Consider the following 26,998-nt stretch of genomic DNA (forward strand, 5'->3'; position numbering starts at 1 on the left):
TGGCATAAAATTTGAATGAACGTCGTATTTCGGATATAGAAACACGCCTACCAACTTTCATTTATCTCGCGCAGCTCCTTCTTGTTGCTGAGATTCCTTTTTCGTCAGTGTAAATTCTATGTGTTTGTGGAAGTCTTAACGAAACAGTAAATGTTTTTTTTTCATGTAAACACATTTTGATTAACACAGAAAAAAGTGTTTTGCGTATGACAGTACACCATTATCTTTATTACAGTCTATACAGCATTATTTCGACGCGTATTTAACACTTAGTTGCTTCACATAAGGTAATTCAAGTGCACATAAATTTATACACACACACGAATGTATAGCAAAGTTCATCTTGTTACAGAACGAAATACGAGTGTCACGCTGTTTCAGGTTGATTGCTCTTTACTGCTTCCATTTTGTCCTTTTATGAAGTTAATATCTTTATGCCTGCTAGGAGTTAGTTCTAAGATGTTAGTTCTTAGTATTTGTTGAGAGTTCAAAAGGAGTATGTACATTAGTTTCAGTGTCAAAACTTACTACTATTCTTTTATGGATTGATTCATTTCTCAAATTCTCAATAGTGCTGTAGTGTATTACAATTACGAAAGTCTTAGTCATACAGGAAGCTCAAGGTAACAAATTCTAAAAGATCTGTCGCGCCTTTGGTAATTTACAAAATATACAGTCCACCCTGGTTAAGAGAGGTACGTCGTAACGCACTAAAGTCTCACTCTTCTACATATTCTGTGAATTATACATCACAGGGAATCTTCTTTTATTCTCCTATTCAGACAAACAAAAATAGTGAAATGAACAAGCAAATGCGTCTTGCTTCTAGAGGCTTACTAATTTCTGGATATGCTCGTCTTCTCGAAACCAGAAAAAGGTGTGACATCTTGAGCTAAAACGCCGATCCGGTAGGCCGTAATATGATGTCGTAAACCTGCAACATAATAAAATGTGCTATACAAGAAAGAGGCGAGGTAAACACTGTATTTTGGTAGCAAAGGAAGAGTCAAGTGACTCGCATGTAAAACCATAATTTCCTGCACATCGAGGTGGCATCTAAACCGTAAGAGTCCAGATTCAGAAGTTAAGTAAGGTATAGAAAGAATACTGGCCAAAGTCTTTATTTTCTCTTTGGTCGCTTAAGAAATGGATGCTTTCAGTGCCAAGACGAGAACTTCTTGTTTTCTCCTCATAATTCTGGTTCATGCCCATTAAACGGTTCCCGTTGTGAAATTAGTAACTACATGTCACATCACGAGCAAGGCGACACGGCAACCGTTTTCACGGTGCCGGCGTAGTCCATCTACGAGGGTAACCCCCAAGAGTAAGGTCTCCTACTTTTTGTAAGTACGTAGACCTGTTTATTTCTACAATGGTTTACATCAATTTACAACTTGAACATTTAGCTATTTTTCGACATAATCACCATTTCTGTCGATGCATTTTTGTAGACGCTGTGGAAGTTTTTGTATGCCCATGTTATACCAGCTCGCCGCCATGCTGTTTAGAAAGTTATGAACCTCTTCTTTCACCTCGTCGTCGGAGCTGAATCGCTGGGACCACAATTAACGCTGACAGGTACTGTGAGACTCTGAAAAAACTCAAACGGGCAATTCAGAACCGGAGAAGAGGAATGTTGAGGTAGGGCGTACACATTCTCCATGACAACGCTGGCCCACACATCGCTCGGCAAACCGTTGCTCTCCTGCAACAGTTTCAGTGGAAGATAATCACCCACCCACCCTATAGTCCTGACTTGGCGCCCAGTGACTATCACCTGTTCCCTAGGTTAAAAGAACATTTAGCCGGAAAGTGATTAAGCTCCGACGCCGATGTGAAAGAAGAGGTTCATAACTTTCTGAACAGCATGGCGGCGAGCTGGTATGACATGGGCATACAAAACCTGCCACAGCTCTACAAAAATGCATCGACAGAAATGGTGATTATATCGAAAAATAGTTAAATGTTCAAGCTGTAAACTGATATACACTCCTGGAATTGGAAAAAGAACACATTGACACGGGTGTGTCAGACCCACCATACTTGCTCCGGACACTGCGAGAGGGCTGTACAAGCAATGATCACACGCACGGCACAGCGGACACACCAGGAACCGCGGTGTTGGCCGTCGAATGGCGCTAGCTGCGCAGCATTTGTGCACCGCCGCCGTCAGTGTCAGCCAGTTTGCCGTGGCATACGGAGCTCCATCGCAGTCTTTAACACTGGTAGCATGCCGCGACAGCGTGGACGTGAACCGTATGTGCAGTTGACGGACTTTGAGCGAGGGCGTATAGTGGGCATGCGGGAGGCCGGGTGGACGTACCGCCGAATTGCTCAACACGTGGGGCGTGAGGTCTCCACAGTACATCGATGTTGTCGCCAGTGGTCGGCGGAAGGTGCACGTGCCTGTCGACCTGGGACCGGACCGCAGCGACGCACGGATGCACGCCAAGACCGTAGGATCCTACGCAGTGCCGTAGGGGACCGCACCGCCACTTCCCACCAAATTAGGGACACTGTTGCTCCTGGGGTATCGGCGAGGACCATTCGCAACCGTCTCCATGAAGCTGGGCTACGGTCCCGCACACCGTTAGGCCGTCTTCCGCTCACGCCCCAACATCGTGCAGCCCGCCTCCAGTGGTGTCGCGACAGGCGTGAATGGAGGGACGAATGGAGACGTGTCGTCTTCAGCGATGAGAGTCGCTTCTGCCTTGGTGCCAGTGATGGTCGTATGCGTGTTTGGCGCCGTGCAGGTGAGCGCCACAATCAGGACTGCATACGACCGAGGCACACAGGGCCAACACCCGGCATCATGGTGTGGGGAGCGATCTCCTACACTGGCCGTACACCACTGGTGATCGTCGAGGGGACACTGAATAGTGCACGGTACATCCAAACCGTCATCGAACCCATCGTTCTACCATTCCTAGACCGGCAAGGGAACTTGCTGTTCCAACAGGACAATGCACGTCCGCATGTATCCCGTGCCACCCAACGTGCTCTAGAAGGTGTACGTCAACTACCCTGGCCAGCAAGATCTCCGGATCTGTCCCCCATTGAGCATGTTTGGGACTGGATGAAGCGTCGTCTCACGCGGTCTGCACGTCCAGCACGAACGCTGGTCCAACTGAGGCGCCAGGTGGAAATGGCATGGCAAGCCGTTCCACAGGACTACATCCAGCATCTCTACGATCGTCTCCATGGGAGAATAGCAGCCTGCATTGCTGCGAAAGGTGGATGTACACTGTACTAGTGCCGACATTGTGCATGCTCTGTTGCCTGTGTCTATGTGCCTGTGGTTCTGTCAGTGTGATCATGTGATGTATCTGACCCCAGGAATGTGTCAATAAAGTTTCCCCTTCCTGGGACAATGAATTCACGGTGTTCTTATTTCAATTTCCAGGAGTGTAGACCACTGTAGAAATAAACAGGTCTATGAACTTATAAAAAAAAAAGCAGGAGACCTTACTTTTGGGATTACCCTTGTAGGATGGTGTATACTGTGTCAATATAGTCCGCAAGTTGGAATGTACACTAGGGAAGCGGCAAGGCAAGGCTACGAATAATCAAATGTTAATGAACGATGGCAAAAGCTAAATGTGAGAAACAAAGAGATACTCTCTCAGAAAATTTGCTTTGCCAAACGGGACGAAAAGCGTAGATCACCCCGTCTTGTGCGATGCAGTTATCGACCTAATGTTGGAAAAGCTTGAGGACTGCAGGATGGGAGATCGTCTCTGCTGCATACGGAGACAACATCCTCGCAGTAGCTAAGGGACATTCCAGAATTCAGTTGAAAGAAAAGTTTAACGCATCATGATTTAGCAATGGTGAAAATGCTATAAATTGAGGGTTGTCGCAGAAAAGTCTTTACATCAGTTGCAGTTGGAAATAATGTGATAAAATGATAACGAAGGATGCATCTGGACGAAGAAAAAACCTAAACAACTCTCATATAGTCTATGATAAGGCCCCTAATCAGATCACTAAAAAGACACCACTGTCGCAGAAACGAGTCTGTTAGAAGTCTTGCAAAATGTCTAGACTTTTGGAATCGTCCAAAAGAAAAGCTCAGTGTCATTATAAAGATGCCTGAGGTCGACAAGACAACGCCGGTGGATAGACTCTTAGTGATATCTCTACCTAGTTGCCCTGGTGATGGAGCACAGATGCGGTATAGTGGAACGAAAAAATAAATGAAACAAGTAGTCAAGCAATCACCAACAGAAAACTTTGCGTGACATATAACGACACCACATCTGGGACACAACCACAACAGGAAGCAGAGTGTACAGTATTCTAGAAGACGGCAAGGAATGTGCGACCATGAGTCACCAAACTCCCTAGACGGAGATGACCCACGTACTGACGGACCACAAACTCAGTATTACCTTTCAGTTTCATTAAAATGAGAGGCACGACACAACACCAAACATGTAGTTATACAATGTTTCGATCAAAGCGACTATATGCTTAAAGGGTCATGAGAAGCACCAAACGTGTGTGGCGAAGATTAAGTGCCGAGCGGTCTGGGGCGCTGCTGTCATGGACTGTGCGGCTGGTCCCGGCGGAGGTTCGAGTCCTCCCTCAGGCATGGGTGTGTGTGTTTGTCCTTAGGATCATTTAGGTTAAGTAGTGTGTAAGCTTAGGGACTGATGACCTTAGCAGATAAGTCCCATTAGATTTCACACACACATTTGAAAATTAAGTTATCGCAAGCGTATTCTAGGAAATCGCTGAAAAAATTTGAACCTTCAGACGGAAAGTGAAAATGAAGATCTGTAACGATCGACAGCATTACCTCAATGAAGTCCCAGCATCAGCAGAGGACGTGCAAGAAAATATACAGGGTGTTAGGGAATACGTGCAGATATTGTGATCTTTGATACCTTAATATGTACCCATTTCAGAGCGTTGTTTTACCTCTGCGTCTAACAGTCTTCTCACAAACACGTCATATAATTTACTACTTGATACTTTCTGCACGGTCGTCTCTGCACAACTATCAAGGGAACTGTCCAATCCGACATGTCGAAACTTGCCCTGAAATGTTTTATACAAGAAGAATACAACAAAAGAAATACATGACACGGCGGACACATAGCCTTGGTCGTTGACACATCGGTAAACAGATAACACGACACAGCGCAAATGTAATTTGTAAAGCGAATTTCAGTTTCTGTTGATAGTTTCTGTTACACAGTCGTTCACAGTTGTTATTTGCTCGAATTTGCAACTAATTTAATATTCATAACAAATGGCAGTTGCTTTTTGCGGAACTGCTAAGTGATAATGATGGAGATAAAACTGAATGAATTTCCTTTGCGATTTCTTGGTATATATTATCAATAGCGTCCGCCTTTGTTTAGGTTCCAGAATTTAACAGTGATGTGGAATCCAGTTAATGTTTTCAACTTTTGTTGTCGTTGTTGTTATGGTCTTCAGTCCTGAGACTGGTTTGATGCAGCTCTCCATGCTACTCTATCCTGTGCAATCTTCTTCATCTCCCAGTACTTACTGCACCCTACATCCTTCTGAATCTGCTTAGTGTATTCATCTCTTGGTCTCCCTCTACGATTTTTAGCCTCCACGCTGCCCGCCAACGCTAAATTTGTGATACCCTGATGCCCCAGAACATGTCCTACCAACCTATCCCTTCTTCTAGTCAGGTTGTGCCAAAAACTTCTCTTCTCCCCAATTCTATTCAATACCTCCTCATTAGTTGTGATCTACCCATCTAATCTTCAGCATTCTTCTGTAGCACCACATTTCGAAAGCTTCTATTCTCTTCTTGTCCAAACTATTTGTCATCCATGTTTCACTCATATACTTGGCTACACTCCATACAAATACTTTCAGAAACGACTTCCTGACACTTAAATCTATACTCGACGTTAACAAATTTCTCTTCTTCAGAAACGCTTTCCTTGCCATTGCCAGCCTACATTTTATATCCTCTCTACTTCAACCATCATCAGTTACTTTGCTCCCCAAATAGCAAAACTCCTTTACTACTTTAACTGTCTCATTTCCTAATCTAATTTCCTCAGCATCACCCGATTTCATTCGACTACATTCCATTATCCTCGTTTTTCTTTTGTTGATGTTCATCTTATATCCTCCTTTCAAGACACTGTCCATTCCGTTCAACAGCTCTTTCAAGTCATTTGCTGTCTATGACAGAATTACAATGTCATCGGCGAACCTCAAAGTTTTTATTTCTTCTCCATGGATTTTAATACCTACTCCAAATTTTTCTTTTGTTTCCTTTACTGCTTGCTCAATATACAGATTGAATAACATCGGGGAGAGGCTACAACCCCGTCTCACTCCCTTCCCAACCGCTGCTTCCCTTTCATGTCCCTCGACTCTTATAACTGCCATCTGGTTTGTGTACAAAGTGTAAATAGCCTTTCGCTCCCTGTATTTTACCCCTGCCACCTTTAGAATTTGAAAGAGAGTATTCCAGTCAACATTGTCAAAAGCTTTCTCTAAGTCTACAAATGCTAGAAACGTAGGTTTGCCTTTCCTTAATCTTTGTTATAAGATAAGTCGTAGGGTCAGTATTGCCTCACGTGTTCCAATATTTCTACGGAATCCAAACTGATCTTCCCCAAGGTTGCCTTCTACTAGTTTTTCCATTCGTCTGTAAAGAATTCGTGTTAGCATTTTGCAGCCGTGACTTATTAAACTCATTGTACGGTAATTTTCACATCTGTCAACACCTGCTTTCTTTGGGATTGGAATGATTATATTCTTCTTGGAGTCTGAGGGTATTTCGCCTGTCTCTTACATCTTTCTCACCAGATGGTAGAGTTTTGTCAGGACTGGTTCTCCCAAGGGCGTCAGTAGTTCTAAAGGAATGTTGTCTACTCCCGGGGCCTTGTTTCGACTCAGGTCTTTCAGTGCTCTGTCAAACTCTTCACGCAGTATCATATCTCCCATTTCGTCTTCATCTACATTCTCTTCCATTTCCAGAATATTGTCCTCAAGTACGTCGCCCTTGTATAGACCCTCTATATACTCCTTCCACCTTTCTGCTTTCCCTTCTTCGCTTAGAACTGAGTTTCCATCTGAGCTCTTGATATTCATACAACTAGTTCTCTTTTCTCCAAAGGTGGTGGTGATTAGTGTTTAACGTCCCGGCGACAGCGAGGTCATTAGAGGCGGAGCCCAAGCTCGGGTTAGGGAAGGATTGGGAAGGAAAGCGGCCGTGCCCTTTCAAAGGAACCATCCCGGCATTTGCCTGAAACGATTTAGGGAAAGCACGGAAAACCTAAATCAGGATGGCTGGAGACGGGATTGAACCGTCGTCCTCCCGAATGCGAGTCCAGTGTGCTAACCACTGCGTTTCTCCAAAGGTCTCTTTAATTTTCCTGTAGGCAGTATCTATCTTACCCCTAGTGAGATAAGCCTCTACATCCTTACATTTGTCCTCTAGCCATCCCTGCTTAGCCATTTTGCACTTCCTGTCGATCTCATTTTTGAGACGTTTGTATTCCTTTTTGCCTGCTTCATTTACTGCATTTTTATATTTTCTCCTTTCATCAATTAAATTCAATATTTCTTCTGTTAAACAAGGATTTCTACTAGCCCTCGTCTTTTTACCTACTTGATCCTCTGCTGCCTTCACTACTTCATCCCTCAGAGCTACCCATTATTCTTCTACTGTATTCCCCTCCCCCCACCCCCCCACCCCATTTCTGTCAATTGTTCCCTTATGCTCTCCCTGAAACCCTGTACAACCTCTGGTTTTATCAGTTTGTCCAGGTCCCATCTCCTTAAATTCCCACCTTTTTGCAGTTTCTTCAGTTTTAATCTACAGCTCATAACCAATAGATTGTGGTCAGACTCCACATCTGCCCCTAGAAATGTCTTACAATTTAATACCTGGTTCCTAAATCTCTGTCTTATCATTATATAATCTATCTGATACCTTCCAGTATTTCCAGGATTCTTCCATGTGTGCAACCTTCTTTTATGATTCTTGAACCAAGTGTTAGTTATGATTAAGTTATGCTCTGTGCAAAATGCTACCAGACGGCTTCCTTTTTCATTTCTTTCCACCAATCCATATTCACCTACTATGTTTCCTTCTCTCCCTTTTCCTACTCTCGAATTCCAGTCACCCATGACTATTAAATTTTCGTCTCCCTTCACTAACTGAATAATTTCTTTAATCTCATCATACATTTCATCAATTTCTTCATCATCTGCACAGCTAGTTTGCATATAAACTTGTACTACTGTAGTAGGTGTGGGCTTCGTGTCTATCTTGGCCACAATAATGCGTTCACTATGCTGTTTGTAGTAGCTTATCCGCACTTCTGTTTTTTTTATTCATTATTAAACCTACTCCTGCATTACCTCTATTTGATTTTGTATTTATAACCCTGTATTCACCAGACCAAAAGTCTTGTTCCTCCTGACACCGAACTTCACTAATTCCCACTATATCTAACTTCAACCTGTCCATTTCCCTTTTTAAGTTTTCTAACCTACCTGCCCGATTAAGGGATCTGACATTCCATGCTCTGATCCGCAGAACGCCAGTTTTCTTTCTCCTGTTAACGCCGCCCTCTTGAGTAGTCCCCGCCAGGAGATCTGAATGGGGGACTATTTTACCTCCGGAATATTTTACCCAAGAGGGCGCCATCATCATTTAACCATACAGTAAAGTTGCATGTCCTCGGGAAAAATTACGGCTGTAGTTTCCCCTTGCTTTCAGCCGTTCGCAGTACCAGCACAGCAAGGCCATTTTGGTTAGTGTTACAAGGCCAAATCAGTCAATCATCCAGACTGTTGCCCCTGAAACTACTGAAAAGCCTGCTGCCCTTCTTCAGGAACCACACGTTTGTCTGGCCTCTTAACAGATACCCCTCCATTGTGGTTGCACCTAAGGTACGTCCATCTGTATCACTGAGGCAGGCAAGCCTCCCCACCAACGGCAAGGTCCATGGTTCATAGGGGGGGGGGGGGGGGGCTAACCACTACGCCACCTTTCTCGGTACCTAATTCTTCTGAATACCTACATATGTATCGTTTAACAGTTAATTTCTTGGACATTCATTGCAATGATGACGACATTTCGTAGTAAATTGCGGTAAAATTAGAAAAAACAGGAAATAACACGGACGTGTGTTGTGATAATTAATGTCCAAAACAAAAACAGTGCATTCCAGGCCCAAAGAATACATGTGGAGTAATAGACTTCAGTGAGAAAGAAGAGGCTGTCAACCTTTTAGTCAGATGAAGTAGAGAGAGAGGCTTTAACTTAAGCTGTGTACTAGTCCGGTATCGTTTAGTAAACTCTGAGCATGAATTCTATAAATGGAAGAAACAATGTAAGAGTCGCATGTGGTATTACACATTTGTATACAACAATGCCAGTGATAAGTATCAGTGAATTATTGTTTCCACAGCTTTATCTCTGTCTTCAGGAACATCAAGGCAAATTAGGACCAAAATTTTTAAAAAATGACTATTTGCTTTCAGAAGTCTTGTAGTCGATGTAGCAAAATCTGGAAATATGGGAGGGAAAGATGTTCGCTGCTGCATCCGAGACGTCCTCTTAGCAGTTGCAGAAAATAATGTATAGCTTTTGTTGGACTCTTGGCCCAGATATAACGACATCTCTGTCGTTAGGAGGACGAGAACATATGTGTAATTCGGATTCCAGCCGGAACTGATACTGTGGTTCAGCCTCTCGATAAAAAAAAATCAACAATGCAAATCATTTTTCGAGAATCATTGGACAGTATAATAACCAGTTATTCTTTGTCATTTGAGATTTATCTGCGGAATAGTATTACTAAACTTCAATCATTTCCGCATTGTCAGCTCGGATCACCACATTTAAGAAAGACGATCAAGTATGCCTGGCATGCAGCACAATATGAGGAACAACGGCCACGACCATTTCTTACTCCATTCCGGATCCGTCTACGTAAAACTAGTAATTACTGTGAAGCGCCCGAATGCAATAATTTTTCTTTTATCAGATGTTTCTGGTTTAAGGAAACTGTTTGTTTTCGTCACCCAATGGACACATCCCATTTTTGGACGGCTACAGGAAATAAACAAGTAACTGTACATTGGCAGCAAAATATACATTATTCAAAAATTATCATATCAACTGTTTTACAAGACTTGTTATAAAACGTTTAATGTCAACAAATGATAGTCCCGATTGATGGAAGTCTCTGTATTGTAACATTATACTCTGCCATGATATTCTTTCTTCTGCTAATCATTCGTATAACAGTACATCTCTGCAGAAGTTTAGCTGCCGATATGAACTGCATGTTATTCAATAATTTATGATCTGAGACATTTTTGGCATGGTTCAAGTATTTAAAATTCACGCGTGTGCACTTTAGACTTCGAGCTAAGCGGCGATACGTCTTCTTGTCTCTGTTGCGTCCGCTTATTCGCCGATTCGCGGCTTAGGCAGGAAGGGCTGTACAAACCGCTTTTATAAGCGGTTCTTCGGCGGCAAAAATGAGAAGCTTTAGCATTTTTAGCCTTAGCACCTAAAATTCCAGGGTGAGTTTCGACATGTCGGATTGGGCCATTCCTTTGTAAGCGGACCTGTTAGCATAGACTAACCGTTTTGCGTGCGCGCGTCACACCTCAACATCTGACCAGCTGTCAAGAGACAAATAAGCATTAGTGACATGCTCTTGCCACATGTACTTGGAGGTAGTAACCAGTATAAAACATTCTATTCGTAATAGCTATAATTATTAGTCTGCAAATGAAGTAAGTACAGATGTAATGTTGTGCAGTGTACTGTCCTCAGTCACCGTAACAAGCTGTACATTGACTCACACATTGCCTCACGGACGTCGGCACAGTACTCGAAGGGCGTCTCTAATGATAGGAGACAACCTGAGCCATCAAGGAGTCGCCAGTTTGATAATGAAGGCAAGTGTGAGGGGAGAAAGGAAGGACTATTGTAGTTCAAAGTCCCGTAGACAGTACAGTCATTAGAGATGGAAGACAAGCTCAGATTACGTAAGGATGGGGAAGTAAATCGGACGTGCCCTTTCAAAGGAACCATCCCGGTAATTTCCTGGAGTTATTTAGAGAAATCACGGGAAATCTAAATTAGGATGACAGGACAGGGTTCAAAATGGCTCTGAGCACTATGGGACTCAACCGCTGAGGTCATCAGTCCCCTAGAACTTAGAACTACTTAAACCTAACTAACCTAAGGACATCACACACATCCATGCCCGAGGCAGGATTCGAACCTGCGAACGTAGCGGCCGCGCGGTTACAGACGGTAGCGCCTAGAACTGCTCGGCCACCCCGGCCGGCGACAGGACAGGTTTTTTAACCGAAGCGCTCTGAGTGCAAGTCCACTGTGTGAGGGGTCCACTTGTACATTGAGCCCGATTTTGTAATATATTTCATAAAAAATGACATGAAATGGTTATCACATGTAGAAGAGATTGTGTCTTTGACACCACTGAACCGAACAAGTTGCCTGAGTGGCAGAATCGGTTGTAAGTAGGAGCGCGCAGAGTGCAGAGTTAGTTGTCGTTGCACCCTGTTAAAGGTAGGATGTAAGACTTAAAGCTGGTGGCTAGCTGTGAGAATGTAGCTGTTTGCCTATGGACCCAGCGTAAAACAGTTTTTCAAGGTAATGAAATTTCGTATATTTAGTTTTAAGCGTGCAGCAACGCAATGTGGATCTTGCTAATTTTGCAGTACTAACCCTTGGATGTAGGAACCATGTACTTGTTATCAGATTTAATGTATAGGTTGATTAGGTATACACGATTAGTAATATTTTGTGTGTTTAGTAATCCTGATACAGAGATATTAAACTTTGGAATCTATTTCGTCAAATGATGTCAGACCTTTTATCATGTAACAATCCAAGTATTTTTGATTACGTCAGTAAGTCAGAATTGTAGACCAGGTGAGAAGTTCACTGATTTTGAAGGTAGTGTAAAATTTTCAAACTGAAGCATTCGGTCTTAACATATTCCGTTATCATCCTCTTCCATGTCGTGCTTGTTTAAATCCGATGAATATTTTTAAAAGAATTGATTTTTCAATCAGAGTCAGAAAAATATTGATGTGAAATTACAGTGAAATGAATACCCCTAGCTGCATACAGGCGTTGACGTAAGCCAACAGGGACAGTTGAAACTGTGTTCCCCGACCAGGACTCGAACCCGGGATCTCCTGCTTACATGGCAGATGCGCTATCCATCTTAGCCACCGACGCAGAGGATAGTGCGACTGTAGGGACTTACATCTGGCACGCCTCCCGTGAGACCCACATTCTCAACTTATTGTCCCGCACTATATTCATAGTGGAGCCCCTGCCGATTATACTCATTACTAGTGGTTTTTTGCCGATTCCGATACGAGTTCGGCCATTGTTTGTGCATCCGCTCAGAAGAAGATGGTCAAATGGCCGGTGAGCGTTATATATATATATATATATATATATATATATATATATATATATATATATATATATATATATATATATATATACTCCTGGAAATGGAAAAAAGAACACATTGACACCGGTGTGTCAGACCCACCATACTTGCTCCGGACACTGCGAGAGGGCTGTACAAGCAATGATCACACGCACGGCACAGCGGACACACCAGGAACCGCGGTGTTGGCCGTCGAATGGCGCTAGCTGCGCAGCATTTGTGCACCGCCGCCGTCAGTGTCAGCCAGTTAGCCGTGGCATACGGAGCTCCATCGCAGTCTTTAACACTGGTAGCATCCGCGACAGCGTGGACGTGAACCGTATGTGCAGTTGACGGACTTTGAGCGAGGGCGTATAGTGGGCATGCGGGAGGCCGGGTGGACGTACCGCCGAATTGCTCAACACGTGGGGCGTGAGGTCTCCACAGTACATCGATGTTGTCGCCAGTGGTCGGCGGAAGGTGCACGTGCCCGTCGACCTGGGACCGGACCGCAGCGACGCACGGATGCACGCCAAGACCGTAGGATCCTATGCAGTGCCGTAGGGGACCGCACCGCCACTTCCCAGCAAATTAGGGACACTGTTGCTCCTGGGGTATCGGCGAGGACCATTCGCAACCGTCTCCATGAAGCTGGGCTACGGTCCCGCACACCGTTAGGCCGTCTTCCGCTCACGCCCCAACATCGTGCAGCCCGCCTCCAGTGGTGTCGCGACAGGCGTGAATGGAGGGACGAATGGAGACGTGTCGTCTTCAGCGATGAGAGTCGCTTCTGCCTTAGTGCCAATGATGGTCGTATGCGTGTTTGGCGCCGTGCAGGTGAGCGCCACAATCAGGACTGCATACGACCGAGGCACACAGGGCCAACACCCGGCATCATGGTGTGGGGAGCGATCTCCTACACTGGCCGTACACCACTGGTGATCGTCGAGGGGACACTGAATAGTGTACGGTACATCCAAACCGTCATCGAACCCATCGTTCTACCATTCCTAGACCGGCAAGGGAACTTGCTGTTCCAACAGGACAATGCACGTCCGCATGTATCCCGTGCCACCCAACGTGCTCTAGAGGGTGTAAGTCAACTACCCTGGCCAGCAAGATCTCCGGATCTGTCCCCCATTGAGCATGTTTGGGACTGGATGAAGCGTCGTCTCACGCGGTCTGCACGTCCAGCACGAACGCTGGTCCAACTGAGGCGCCAGGTGGAAATGGCATGGCAAGCCGTTCCACAGGACTACATCCAGCATCTCTACGATCGTCTCCATGGGAGAATAGCAGCCTGCATTGCTGCGAAAGGTGGATATACACTGTACTAGTGCCGACATTGTGCATGCTCTGTTGCCTGTGTCAATGTGCCTGTGGTTCTGTCAGTGTGATCATGTGATGTATCTGACCCCAGGAATGTGTCAATAAAGTTGCCCCTTCCTGGGGCAATGAATTCACGGTGTTCTTATTTCAATTTCCAGGAGTGTATATATATATATATATATATATATATATATATATATATATATATATATATATATATCCCCCAGCTGCACACAGGCGTTGACATAAGTCAACGGGGAGAGTTGAAAATGTGTGCCCCGACCGGGACTCGAACCTGTGATCTCCTGCTTACATGGCAGATGCTCTATCCATCTTTTTTTATTTATTTATTTTTATTATTTTTTTTAATTTTTATTTTTTTTATTATTATTTTTTTTGGAAGAAAAAGAAGTGCGGGAGGAGGAATCGAACCCGAGACCTCTGGCGTAAGGGTCCGAGAGCTAAGTTTTTTTTTGTTTATTTTTCTATGTCAGGCTTACCACCTTTGCTCACATACATTTTGTTGTACTACCGTATAAATAGTGTCTACAATGTCCATATGTTGACAAATAGTGGCTAATTAGAAAATTAATTTATTAAGGAAATGAATAAAACTGAAAATGCCCAAAAGAAAGACATGAAGACATTGCGGATAGTACAAATACAAAAGAAACGTGCTCCTGTAGCAATGAAATGAAATTCGTGTCGGGGGTGACACCTGCTCACGACCCGACGTTCGATAGAGCAAGAGAGCCATCTATCGACTCGTTCTCCAGACGTTGGTGTAAGACTGGGTCGTCTTCTCGAAATTAACTAAGGATCCGTAAGTGTGATCGATGTCTATCTCGGCTTCTTCGTCTATCTCATCTCTCACACGTCACACCCCATCTGGCCGGCGGGTCGGTAAATGTAGGTCGCAAGTAAATAGCGAAGTCTTGCCCATATTTCTTATGTTGTTGCAGCTTCGTGTGTCCATCCAGGAGAAAATGCCAAAAATCAATTTAGTCCTTTTCCGATTCGTTATACACGTAGCCCACCACCATTCCCCGTACCCATGTCACTGCATTGGTTTTTTGGACCGGAAAACAAGATTCTTGGGGGAAAAAAAGTGTGTCTGATGAAATTGTGTGAGGAGCGGAGCGTAACAGGAACGCCAATATCTGTTGTGCCAAGTGCCACACTGGAGCCGTCCCACTACATGCTAAACGATGTTCATCGGCGTCCACTGTTGCGCAGTCTAAACATAGTGGAGTGTCTGCCAAATGAATCGCGTGCCGCCGTTGATTCGTTGCGAACTTCCTATTTACCACCACATACCATGTTGAGCGTACCGACGTTGGGAGGTAAACGTTCCTTATAACGCGCCATATCTGTCGCCAGTTCTTGTCTAGGTACTTCTTTTCCAGGGTATTCCTGGGGCACCGGCGCAGTAAGAGTTGGTATACATCTCGCGTCGTCGGCAGTCGTGTTGTTGGGAAGGAATGTCTGACATAGCTAAGCTCCAAAAAAAAAAAAAAAAAAAAAAAAAAAAAGACTTGAAATGTGACAGCTTCGGTGAAATATGGCCCACATTGACTGGGGGCTCCATCTGAGCCAGCGAGGACACAGACGATAGTGCGACTACAGGGACTTATCTCTGGCACGCCTCCCGTGAGACCCACATTTTCAACTTATTGTTCCGCACTATATTCATAGTGCCCCTGCCCATTATACTCTATACACGCGGCTTTTTGCCGATTCCCGTAAGAGTTCGGGCGTCGTTTGTGCATCCGTACACACGAAGATGGTCAAATGACCGGTGAGCCTCAACTACGTTCATTCGGACATGTCCGAAAGAACAGATACCATCTTTATATATATATATAAATATTAATATGCCAGAATCAGAAAAGTATTACTTTTTGTAACAGTTTCATTGTGGGCAGCATTGCATAGCGCTGAGCCAGTCTCCAAAATTATCACCGAACATTTGCAAGGTTATTCATTTATCAACTAATCTGCTGACATTATTTGTATGAAACTATTTTACGACCGGCATTGTACTTCGCTGAGCCAAGATTGACTACGTTTTATCCCTACGGTGGAGAGAACAGAATACCAAGATTACATCCGTTAGGACTCAAGAGCTAAGAAAACTGTATTTCATTGTTTATTTGCTTAGGGGAATGGTCAGTTTATTGCTCACGAGACTGAGTAAACTTCAGATGGATTGTTTTCGTTATAGGCATTACATGCTGGTTTTCCAGATTAAGTTGTTTAATTTTTCTTTGGATTACAGTAAAAATGATTAAGTACACCATTTTCACAACAACTCATTACACAGTATATCTCCGTAAGACAAACATTACGCATTGTGTATCCAATAACAAACACAAATAGTATAATTGTAAAGAACGTTACAACTGAGCTAATCACTGCAGTGTGCGAATGGAGAGAGGGTGAAGATTATAGAGGGAGATGAAGACTACACTATAGCGTGCAGGTTCAAGAGGTTAACTGAAGTGTTCGATACCGCTTCATAGTTCAAAAAAATAATGTTGAAGCAAAAAAAAAATAGTTAGCTCCCGTTCACTTCCTGTTTAGGCACATATGACGTCAGGTATCACAACACCGTTACATTATGGGACGAATTGCACAGATAGAATCGGTAGGTTCAGTTGACCCGGTTCATGTGGACATAGGTAGTGCTGAAACGAAGAGGCTTGCACAGTAGTGAAGACAGCAGCAGCAGCAACAACAACAACGTCATGGTCGGCGACTCACCTGCACGCGCGGGTGCTGGGACAGCATGTACACCACGGCCGCTGCCACGTCCTCTGGTAGCAAGTGCGCCATCGCCAGGGCTGCGTCTTTGGAGAGTTTTGTCAAATTGTCAAAAATTTCCGTGATAACTACGCCAGGAGATATTTGCTGAAAAACAAAATCATTATCAGACAGCCATGAAAAAACATACTACATCACACGTCAAATGATTCCAAACACTATAAATGTTTTGTGTCGGGAGCGTTATGAGGATGGCCAGGAAAATATATCTAAGACTGACGCGGAAATGACCTTTGTTAACGAACAATTGAACTGTCCATCAGAGTAAACGCTGGAAGCCGTGATTTAAAACGCAGCAATCTACTTGTGGTGTCACCGCCAGACACCACACTTGCTAGGTGGTAGCCTTTAAATCGGCCGCGGTCTATTAGTATACGTCGGACCCGCGTGTCGCCACTGTCAGTGATAGCAGACCGAGCGCCACCACACGGCAGGTCTAGAGAGACGTCCTAGCACTCGCCCCAGTTGTACAGCCGACGTTGCTAGCTACAGTTCACTGACAAATTACGCTCTCATTTGCCGAGACGATAGTTAGCATAGCCTTCAGCTAAGTCATTGCCTACGACCTAGCAAGGCGCCATAGCTTTGATAATTAATATTGTGAAGCATGTATCATCAAGAGCGATGTTCTACAAATGTGGATTAAAGTTAAGTATTACAAGATTTTCGTACTTTATTGCAATTCTCAAGACATTGTCCTGTTCCAGACCTCACGCCAATCTGCGAGAGCTTAACGCGTGCCTTTCGGCTACTTCCGAGTGGCGTGGCTGTCTTGCTACGCCACTACACTACTGCTGCCTTGTGTCTGCACATCCGAATATCCCTCGTGCTCTGTCCCCAGTACTTCGCTGTGTCGTTACGTTTGAGTGAGCGAGAGAAGTAAGCGCGTTTAATGACCAGTTGAATGCAGCACAAAGAGGTGCTGCATTCAGCAAGTGTTCATTTCGAGTGTTATGCGAAATACACTTCGTGGGAAACGTGCTTAAGACTGAAAGTGTTTCGATAACAACTCCATCGAAGTCTGCAGTGCAAAACTTAATGCCAAATGGCGCGAAATGGACTCTACAGCGAATAAACATGGTAAGTGTGGTGTGCGGACTGTAAGACCTTCGGTACACACACCATCAGATTATTTGACTTGTCGCTCTAACGCAGTAGGCGAGTGTCAGCAATGTGTCTCGTGGTCTTATCGTGGCGTGTTTATCTTCTGCTGTTAGGTTCAAATGGCTCTGAGCACTATGGGACTTAACATCTATGGTCATCAGTCCCCTAGAACTTAGAACTACTTAAACCTAACTAACCTAAGGACATCACACACATCCATGGCCGAGGCAGGATTCGAACCTGCGACCGTAGCAGTCGCGCGGCTCCGGACTGAGCGCCTAGAACCGCTAGACCACCGCGGCCGGCTGCCGTTAGGTCAGACGATAGAAATGCCACTTGCACGCTTAGAGTAGCAGATTGACGGTGACCAACTTTAAACAGAACTTGATTAATTTTCACACACATTTATTAAAATAATAAAAAGGATAGACATTACGTAACTTGATTCTGGATGCTATTTACAATTGACAATCTGAAGTTCCTTTGGTCATGGTACGTTAATGTTATTCTCACATATCTCTGATACTTGACAAAGTGTCTATAAATTTCTCTTCATGGCTATGTACAGGAATATGATAATCTTATTAGGCGCAGACTGAAACTTGACTATAGACTAATGCAGACTAATGCAGACTGACTAATCGGAGATCTGTACACTCTTTATAATACCTCGCGCGTTCAGGTAACACTGCGCGAGTGTGATCCGCGAGGAGAAAAGGTTCTACATTAGCAGCAATCTCATTGGCTGCGTTACATATTAATACGCGGATCGGCGGAAGCAGAATTTGGTCCGTCTCTTTGACAGCGCCATCTCGTAGTGCGGAGACGGACGAGCGCTGCGCCTGCGCTGTTGTGCTTAGCGGGGCGCGCTCTAGTGGGAAAGTTGTGTACGCGCTGACTACGCGGAACTATGTACACAACAGTAAGTGTACGAAAAGATTTCAACCACCAGAAAAGAATATTTGAGTGAAGGAAAGCCTGGAACAAAGACGGACGAGATCTCAACTCCGTGTATCTGCAGGTGGGAACTAAGAGATCGTCGTGTCGAAACATTATCAGAAAGGATCGGCATCAGTATCGTTACAAATTTTCTGTTGTGCACGAGTTAAAGCATCCAGACCAACTTCAAAGAGTTGAGCTCCGCCGGTGGTTTCTGAGTGAAGTGGAATGAGGACTTCTGCATTTTCAGCTTTCATTCCTTCAGCTGAGACGTGGTTCACCTTGTCAGAGTACGTGAACCCTCAAAACATGTGTCATTATGCATCAGAAATTCCCTGTCAGCAGTCTGAAGAGACGTTATATAATCTTAAGACTGGTGTTTGTTGCCCAATGTCTGGTGGCCGTATGGTAACACCGATCTTTCGCCATACTGATAATCCTAACTGGTAAGTCCAGAAACTGTTTGATCCACTCACAGAAGACGAACGCCTTCAGTGATGTTTTCGTCAAGACGGAGCGGTAGCAGACCGCCTTGATAACCTTGTGTGGAGTGCACGAGGTGTTCGGTGAGGAGCGGACAATTAGCAGAGGCAGAAGATCTATTGGCCAACTTGATCGCCTGACTTGGGGCAAATTGAAGAGCCAGGTGAGCTCATATAATCCACGCACACTTTAACAGCTATAGCAGAAGATTGTTGCTCTCTCTCTCTCTCTCTCTCTCTCTCAGGGCGAGTCAGGGAGAGCTGTTACGCTAATCTAAGAGGTTGATAAATGGAAAACAGCGTTTCGTCGACTTCAACGTTGGCCGTTTCCGGCATTCTCTGGGATGATGAGATATAAATCATACTGTTTTTGAAATAGGGTGGATACAAATTTGCAACCAGAATTTATAAGATATTACCAACAGCTAACCAGAAATATGGTATTTCTTCTTCATCAAAATGATACATTAATTATAAAAGCAACAATAAAGCTTTGAAGTAAATGTAGCCTTAACCTTTAATTATAAAATTTTGGATTTTCTACAGTACTGATTTATTTTGTTATCAGGTTTGTGACTTAAAAGGCCACCATCAAACTACAACGTCACCAAGCAGGAGAAATGCATGATACAGACTGTGCCGTCTTACGATCTACATCTACATCCACATCCACAGTCGCAAGCCACCTGACTGTGTGTGGTGGAGGGTTCCTTGAGTACCTCCTTCGGTACTCGCTTCTGTTCCAGTCTCGTATTGTTCGTGGAAAGAAAGAATGTCGTTATGCCTCTGTGTAGGCTCTAATCTCTCTGATTTTATCCTCATGGTCTCTTCGCGAGATATACGTAGGAGGGACCAATTTACTGCTTGACTCCTCGGTGAAGGTATGTTCGCGAAACTTCAACAAAAGCCCGTGCCGAGCTACTGAGCATCTCTCTTGCAGAGTCTTCCACTGGAGTTTATCTGTCATCTCCGTAACGCTTTCGTGATTACTAAATGATCCTGCAACGAAGCACGCTGCTCTCCGTTGGATCTTCTCTATCTCTTCTATCAACCCTATCTGGTACGGATCCCACACTGGTGAACAATATTCAAGCAGTGGGAGAACAAGTGTACTGTAACCTACTTGCTTTGTTTTCGGATTGCATTTCCTTAGGATTCTTTCAATGAATCTCAGTCTGACATCTGCTTTACCGACAATTAATTTCATATGGTCATTCCATTTTAAATCACTCCTAATGCCTACTCCCAGATAATTTATGGAGTTAACTGCTTCCAGGTGCTGACCTACTATATTGTAGCTAAATGATAAAGGATCTTTCTTTCTATGTATTCGCAGCACATTACACTTGTCTACATTGAGATTCAATTGCCATTAGCTGCACCATACCTCAATTCGTTGCAGATCCTCCAGCATTTCAGCACAATTTTCCATTGTTACAACCTCTCGATATACTACAGCATCATCCGCAAAAAGCCTCAGTGAACTTCCGATGTTATCCACAAGGTCATTTATATATATTGTGAATAGCAACGGTCCTACGACACTTCCCGGTGGCACACCTGAAATCACTCTTAACTTCGGAAGACTTCTCTCCATTGAGAATGACATGCTGCGTTCTGTTATCTAGGAACTCTTCATTCCAATCACACAATTGGTCTGATAGTCCACATGCTCTTACTTTGTTCATTAAACGACTATGGGGAACTGTATCAAACGCCTTGCGGAAGTCAAGAAACACAGCATCTACCTGGGAACCCGTGTCTATGGCCCTCTGAGTCTCGTGGACGAATAGCGCGGGCTGGGTTTCACACGATCGTCTTTTTCGAAACCCATGCTGATTCCTACAGAGTAGATTTCTAGTCTCCGGAAAAGTCATTATACTCGAACATAATACGTGTGCCACAATTGTACAATTGATCGACGTTAGAGATACAGGTCTACAGTTCTGCACATCTGTTCGACGTCCCTTCTTGAGAACGGGGATGACCTGTGCCCTTTTCCGATCCTTTGGAATGTTACTCTCTTCTAGAGACCTACGGTACACCGCTGAAAGAAGGGGGGCAAGTTCCTTCGCGTACTCTGTGTAAAATCGAACTGGTATCCCATCAGGTCCAGGGGCCTTTCCTCTTTTGAGCGATTTTAATTGTTTTTCTATCCCTCTGTCAGCTATTTCGATATCAATCATTTTGTCATCTGTGCGACAATCTAGAGAAGGAACTACAGTGCAGTCTTCCTATGTGAAACAGCTTTGGAAGAAGACATTCAGTATTTCGGTCTTTACTCACTACCGATTTCGATCACCGACCATCTTCGCACTGGAAAAGTATCTATTGTAACAACTTCACATGCCATACATGCTATTTGACCAGGAAAGTATGCGCCATTTCTGACTTGAAAACGTCAGAAAACTGATATTCAATTCCGTAATACAGTCTCAACCAAGCACAACACAACGCTGAAAACATGAAAACCTGTAAGAGCAGTAGGTGCACAGGAGCACTGCTCAGCTTTTGCGAGAGGACGCTACTCTGAGATAAAGAGGTCAGCACAGGAGTGAAATCAGTGGCGGGACGTATCAAACCAGTCAGAAGACTGATGACTCAAAAAAAAATAAATAAAGAAAAATAAAAAATGTATTCAGTGTTTTGGCTACACTTTGTCACACCTGTCCTAAGTATGGAATACACCACTTTCTGCGGACATTGGTAGGAACAGCAGAGGGAGACTAGATGACGGGCATAAAACTTTCAACTTTCGTTTGATTTTTTTAGTAAGTTTGATGGCTCAGAGCTAAAGTGCCAGTGCACAAATCCAAAGATCTATAGTTCGCTCCCTGGTCAACCCTAGGGGTGCTATCTGTGGTCTGTCTGTTATTTTACCTTTTGCTATGTTTGACGACGTGAAAAATACCTAGCTGCACTATGAGTCTAAATACCGGGTGATCAAAAAGTCAGTATAAATTTGAAAACTTAATAAACCACGGAACAATGTACATAGAGAGGTAAAAATTGACACACATTCTTGGAATGACATGGGGTTTTATTAGAACAAAAAAAAAAAAGTTCACAAAATGTCCGACAGATGGCGCTGGACAGGAAAACTGCTACTCTGACGGGTGAGAGGTACGCCGATATGTTACAGATACACATCATCCCCAGCCTGGCTGATAAACACCTGCTGGAACGTACGATGTTTATGCAGGATGGCGCTCCACCCCATATTGCTAGACGCGTGAAAGATCTCTTGCGCGCGTCGTTTGGTGATGATCGTGTGCTCAGCCGCCACTTTCGTAATGCTTGGCCTCCCAGGTCCCCAGACCAGATTATTGGCTTTGGGGTTACCTGAAGTTGCAAATGTATCGTGATCGACCGACATATCTAGGGATGCTGAAAGACAACATCCGACGCCAATGCCTCACCATCACTCCGGACATGCTTTACAGTGCTGTACACAACATTATTCCTCGACAACTGCTATTGTTGAGGAATGATGGTGGAGATATTGAGCATTTCCTGTAAAGAACATCATCTTTGCTTTGTCTTACTTTGTTATGCTAATTATTGCTATTCTGATCAGATGAAGCGCCATCTGTCGGACATTTTTTGAACTTCTGTATTTTTTTTTTTTGTTCTAGTAAAACCCCATGTCATTCCAAGCATGTGTGTCAATTTGTACCTCTCTATCTACATTATTCCGTGATTTATTCAGTTTTCAAATTTATACTGACTTTTTGATCACCCGGTACACATTAAAGCGTAGGTCCCCCTATAACTGGATGAGTACGTCAGTTCACAGTTAAAAAGAAAAAACAGCATACCACCTTTAACAGTAATGTACCTAGTAAAGCACTGTGGTGTTCAAAACTGCAGCGTCAGCGGACGCTTCGTCGACTGCACCAGGCATGCCACACTGGGCGCGGTCAGTCTTCCATCGCTTGCTGCCTCCGATGGGGGGGGGGGGGGGCACACACGGAATTAGAGGCGCACGTATATGTTGCATGCCTCTTCCTCAACAAGTATGTGCACGTGATACCATTCACACCTGAGTTCACACTGGGAGCCACTACTTTCGTGTTAGGGAAGCTACAGCCGCACGGATGTAAACACACCTTCCTCGCCGTCAAAGGACGCTGAATTCACGTGATCTCGCTGCTGCGATTCCGATTGGTTCAAATGGCTCTGAGCCCTATGGGACTTAACATCTGAGGTCATCAGTCCCCTAGAACTTAGAACTACTTAAACCTAACTAACCTAAGGACACCACACACATCTATGCCCGAGGCAGGACTCGAACCTGCGACCGTAGCGGTCGCGCCGTTCCAGACTGAAGCGCCTAGAACCGCTCGGCCACATCGGCCGGCTGATTCCGATTGGTCGGCGCGTCCCTTTTTAAGCAGTCGCACTCAGAGTTTCGTCCGAGGCTCCGTGAATCTTCGGACTCACATCAACCTTAGTACAGAAGATTTGCAATGGCGAGAAATGTCACCAGAATAGCATCACGCTACTAAATATTTCTGTTGTTAGTGGCTTATTGAATTGTATCGGCGTTCAAGACATTGTTGCTATCAAGAACATTACTCTCGCTGTATATAACTCAGCACCAGAAGGACCTACAGCACTTCAAAGTTACGTATACATCGATTATTAATTTTACATATCTCTTGGTGTTGTGGTCTTCTGTCCGAACGCAGTTTTGATGCATCTCTCCATGCTACTCTATCCCATGAAAGCTTCTTCATCTCCAAGTAAGTGCTGCAACCTATGTTCCTCTGAATCTTCTAACTGTTTTTATCTCTTGGTCAATCTCTACGATTTACATCCGCCCCCCCCCCTTTCCCTCCAGTACTACATTCGTGATCTTTTGATGTCTCAGGATGTGTCCTACCAACCGATCCCTCCTTGCAGTCAGGTTAAGTCACAAATTACTTTCCTCCCCAATTCTCCTCATTAGTTATGTGATCTACCCACCTAATCATCAACATTCTTCTGCAACATCACATTTCAGAAGTTTCTTTTCTCTTCTTATCTAAAGTGTTTATCGTCCATGTTTCACTTCCATGCATGGCTACATTCCATACAAATACTTACAGAAAAGTCTTCCTGACACTTAGATCCATATCCGGTGTCAACAAATTTCTCTTCTCAGAAACGCTTTTCTTGCCATTGTCAGTTCATATTTTATATCCTGTCTACTGCGACCATCATCAGTTATTTTGCTGCCCAAATAGCAAAACTCTTCTAATACTTTAAGTGTTTCATTTCCTGATCTAATTCCCTCAGCATCACCTGATCTAATTCCCTCAGCATCAGCTGATTTAGTTCGACTAATTTCCATTATCCTCGTTTTGGTTCTGCCCATGTTTAGGTATTTATACTAACAATAAATCTATAAAACTGTCGTTTCTCTTTGTTTGACCTCGCTTCTCCAAAACTACTAGACGAATCTACATGTGGTTATCACAGGTAACTTGAGCATAGCTTTGGGCACCGTTTAGGCTTTATTCCATCAAGTTTAGATCACCGGAAGAAAGATATTGTGATTTAAAATTTTATCTAAGACCGTCATGTCTGTCTGTTTCTCTGTTTGAATACGCTAATCTCTTTCATGGGATTTTCACAAGTAACTTGGGCATAACTTGTGACGTCGTGTAGGCTTTATTTTACCAAAATCGTATCACGGGAAAACATACTCTAATTGAAAGTTTTATCATACTAATGTTATAAATGGTAAAGTAACTGTTAAGTTTTCACGACTAACCCGCTGCACCGATTTCCATGAAATTTGGTCAGGACAACCCTGAGGAAGAAAATGGGCTGCTTCAGAAAGCCCGTAATACAACATACGTATTGATTTGAAGACTGTTACACGAATTAGGGAAAAGTATTTACTGTTTGAAAAAGCTCTTTCACTTTGGATCTTTATCACATTTGCGAAAATACTTTTATTGGTTAATTTGTGCTACGTGATATGATTCAGTGTAATGAATATAATGCTCATAGAATCTGCAATGTGTTTAATCCACACTTTCACACTAATTATAATACAGGGTGGTCCATTGATCGTGGCCGGGCCAAATATCTCACGAAATAAGCGTCAAACGAAAAAACTACAAAGAACGAAACTTGTCTAGCTTGAAGGGGGAAACCAGATGGCACTATGGTTGGCCCGCTAGATGGTGTTGCCATAGTTCAAACGGATATCAACTGCGCTTTTTTATAAAATAAGAACCCCCATTTTTTATTACATGTTCGTGTAGTACGTAAAGAAATATGAATGTTTTAGTTGGACCACTTCTTTCGCTTTGTGATACATGGCGCTGTAATAGTCACATACATATGGCTCACAATTTTGGACGAACAGTTGGTAATAGGTACGTCTGTTTAAATTAAAGTACAGAACGTAGGTACTTTGAACATTTTATTTCAGTTGTTGAAAAAAGTGGTTCAAATGGCTCTGAACACTATGGGAATTAACTTCTGAGGTCATCAGCCCCCTAGAACTTAGAACTACTTAAAGCTAACTAACCTAAGGACATCACACACATCCATACCCAAGGCAAGATTCGAACCTGCGACCGTAGCGGTCGCGCGGTCCCAGACTGTAGAGCCTAGAACCGCTCGGCCACCACGGCCGGCTTATTTCGGTTGTTCCAGTGTGATACATGTACCTTTGTGAACTTATCATTTCTGAGAACGCATTCTGTTATAGCGTGATTACCTGTAAATACCACATTAATACAATAAATGCTCAGAATGATGTCCGTCAACCTCAATGCATTTGGCAATACGTGTAACGACATTCCTCTCAACAGGGATTAGTTCGCCTTCCGTAATGTTCGCACATGCATTGACAATGTGCTGACGCATGTTGTCAGGCGTTGTCGGTGGATCACGATAGCAAATATCCTTCAACTTTCCCCACAGAAATAAATCCGGGGACGTCAGATCCGGTGAACGTGCGGGCCATGGTATGGTGCTTCGACGACCAATCCACCTGTCATGAAATATGCTATTCAATACCGCTTCAACCGCACGCGAGCTATGTGCCGGACATCCATCATGTTGGAAGTACATCGCCATTCTGTCATGCCGTGAAACATCTTGTAGTAACTTCGGTAGAACGTTACGTATAAATCAGCATACATTGCACCATTCAGATTGCCATCGATAAATTGGGGGCCAATTATCCTTCCTCCCATATTGCCGCACCATACATTAACCCGCCAAGGTCGCTGATGTTCCACTTGTCGCAGCCATCGTGGACTGTCTGTTGCCCAATAGTGCATATTATGGCGGTTTACGTTACCGTTGTTGGTGACTGACGCTTCGTCGCTAAATAAACGCGTGCAAAAAATCTGCCATCATCCTGTAATTTCTCTTGTGCCCAGTGGCAGAACTGTACACGACGTTCAAAATCGTCGCCATGCAATTCCTGGTGCATAGAAATATGGTACGGGTGCAATCGATGTTGATGTAGCGTTCTCAACACCGACGTTTCTGACATTCTCGATTCTCGCGCAATTTGTCTGCTACTGATATGCGGATTAGCCGCGACAACAGCTTAAACACCTACATGGGCATTATCATTTGTTGCAGGTCGAGGTTGACGTTTCATATGTGGCTGAACACTTCCTGTTTCCTTAAATAATGTAACTATCCGGCGAACGGTCCGGACACTTGGATGATGTCGTCCAGGATACCGGGCAGCATACATAGCACACGCCCGTTGGGCATTTTGATCACAATAGCCATACATCAACAAGATATCGACCTTTCCCGCAGTTGGTAAACGGTCCATTTTAACATGGGTAATGTATCACGAAACAAATACCGCCCCCACAGGTGGAATGTTACGTGATACCACGTATTTATACGTTT

The 26,998-nt window shown here is 44.0% G+C and overlaps 1 protein-coding gene across 2 annotated transcripts in view; it reads right to left on the reverse strand.

The window, feature by feature from the left end:
• Window positions 1-26,998, reverse strand: part of LOC126237466 (dehydrogenase/reductase SDR family member 11-like) — a 100,440-nt gene that overhangs the window by 34,373 nt on the left and 39,069 nt on the right. Inside the window, exons 5-6 of one of the 2 annotated variants that reach the window (XM_049947605.1) lie at window positions 16,536-16,682; window positions 209-934 (exon numbers count right to left, since the gene is read on the reverse strand). In XM_049947605.1, coding sequence (XP_049803562.1) covers window positions 893-934; window positions 16,536-16,682 — 189 coding nt within the window. In that variant the 3' untranslated portion in view covers window positions 209-892. Of the gene's footprint in view, window positions 1-208; window positions 935-16,535; window positions 16,683-26,998 lie in introns of those variants that run through there. The other variant, XM_049947606.1, reaches the window with a different exon arrangement.

The sequence above is a fragment of the Schistocerca nitens genome, chromosome 2 (genome assembly GCF_023898315.1).
Source record: "Schistocerca nitens isolate TAMUIC-IGC-003100 chromosome 2, iqSchNite1.1, whole genome shotgun sequence".
Classification (NCBI taxonomy): Eukaryota; Metazoa; Arthropoda; class Insecta; order Orthoptera; family Acrididae; genus Schistocerca; species Schistocerca nitens.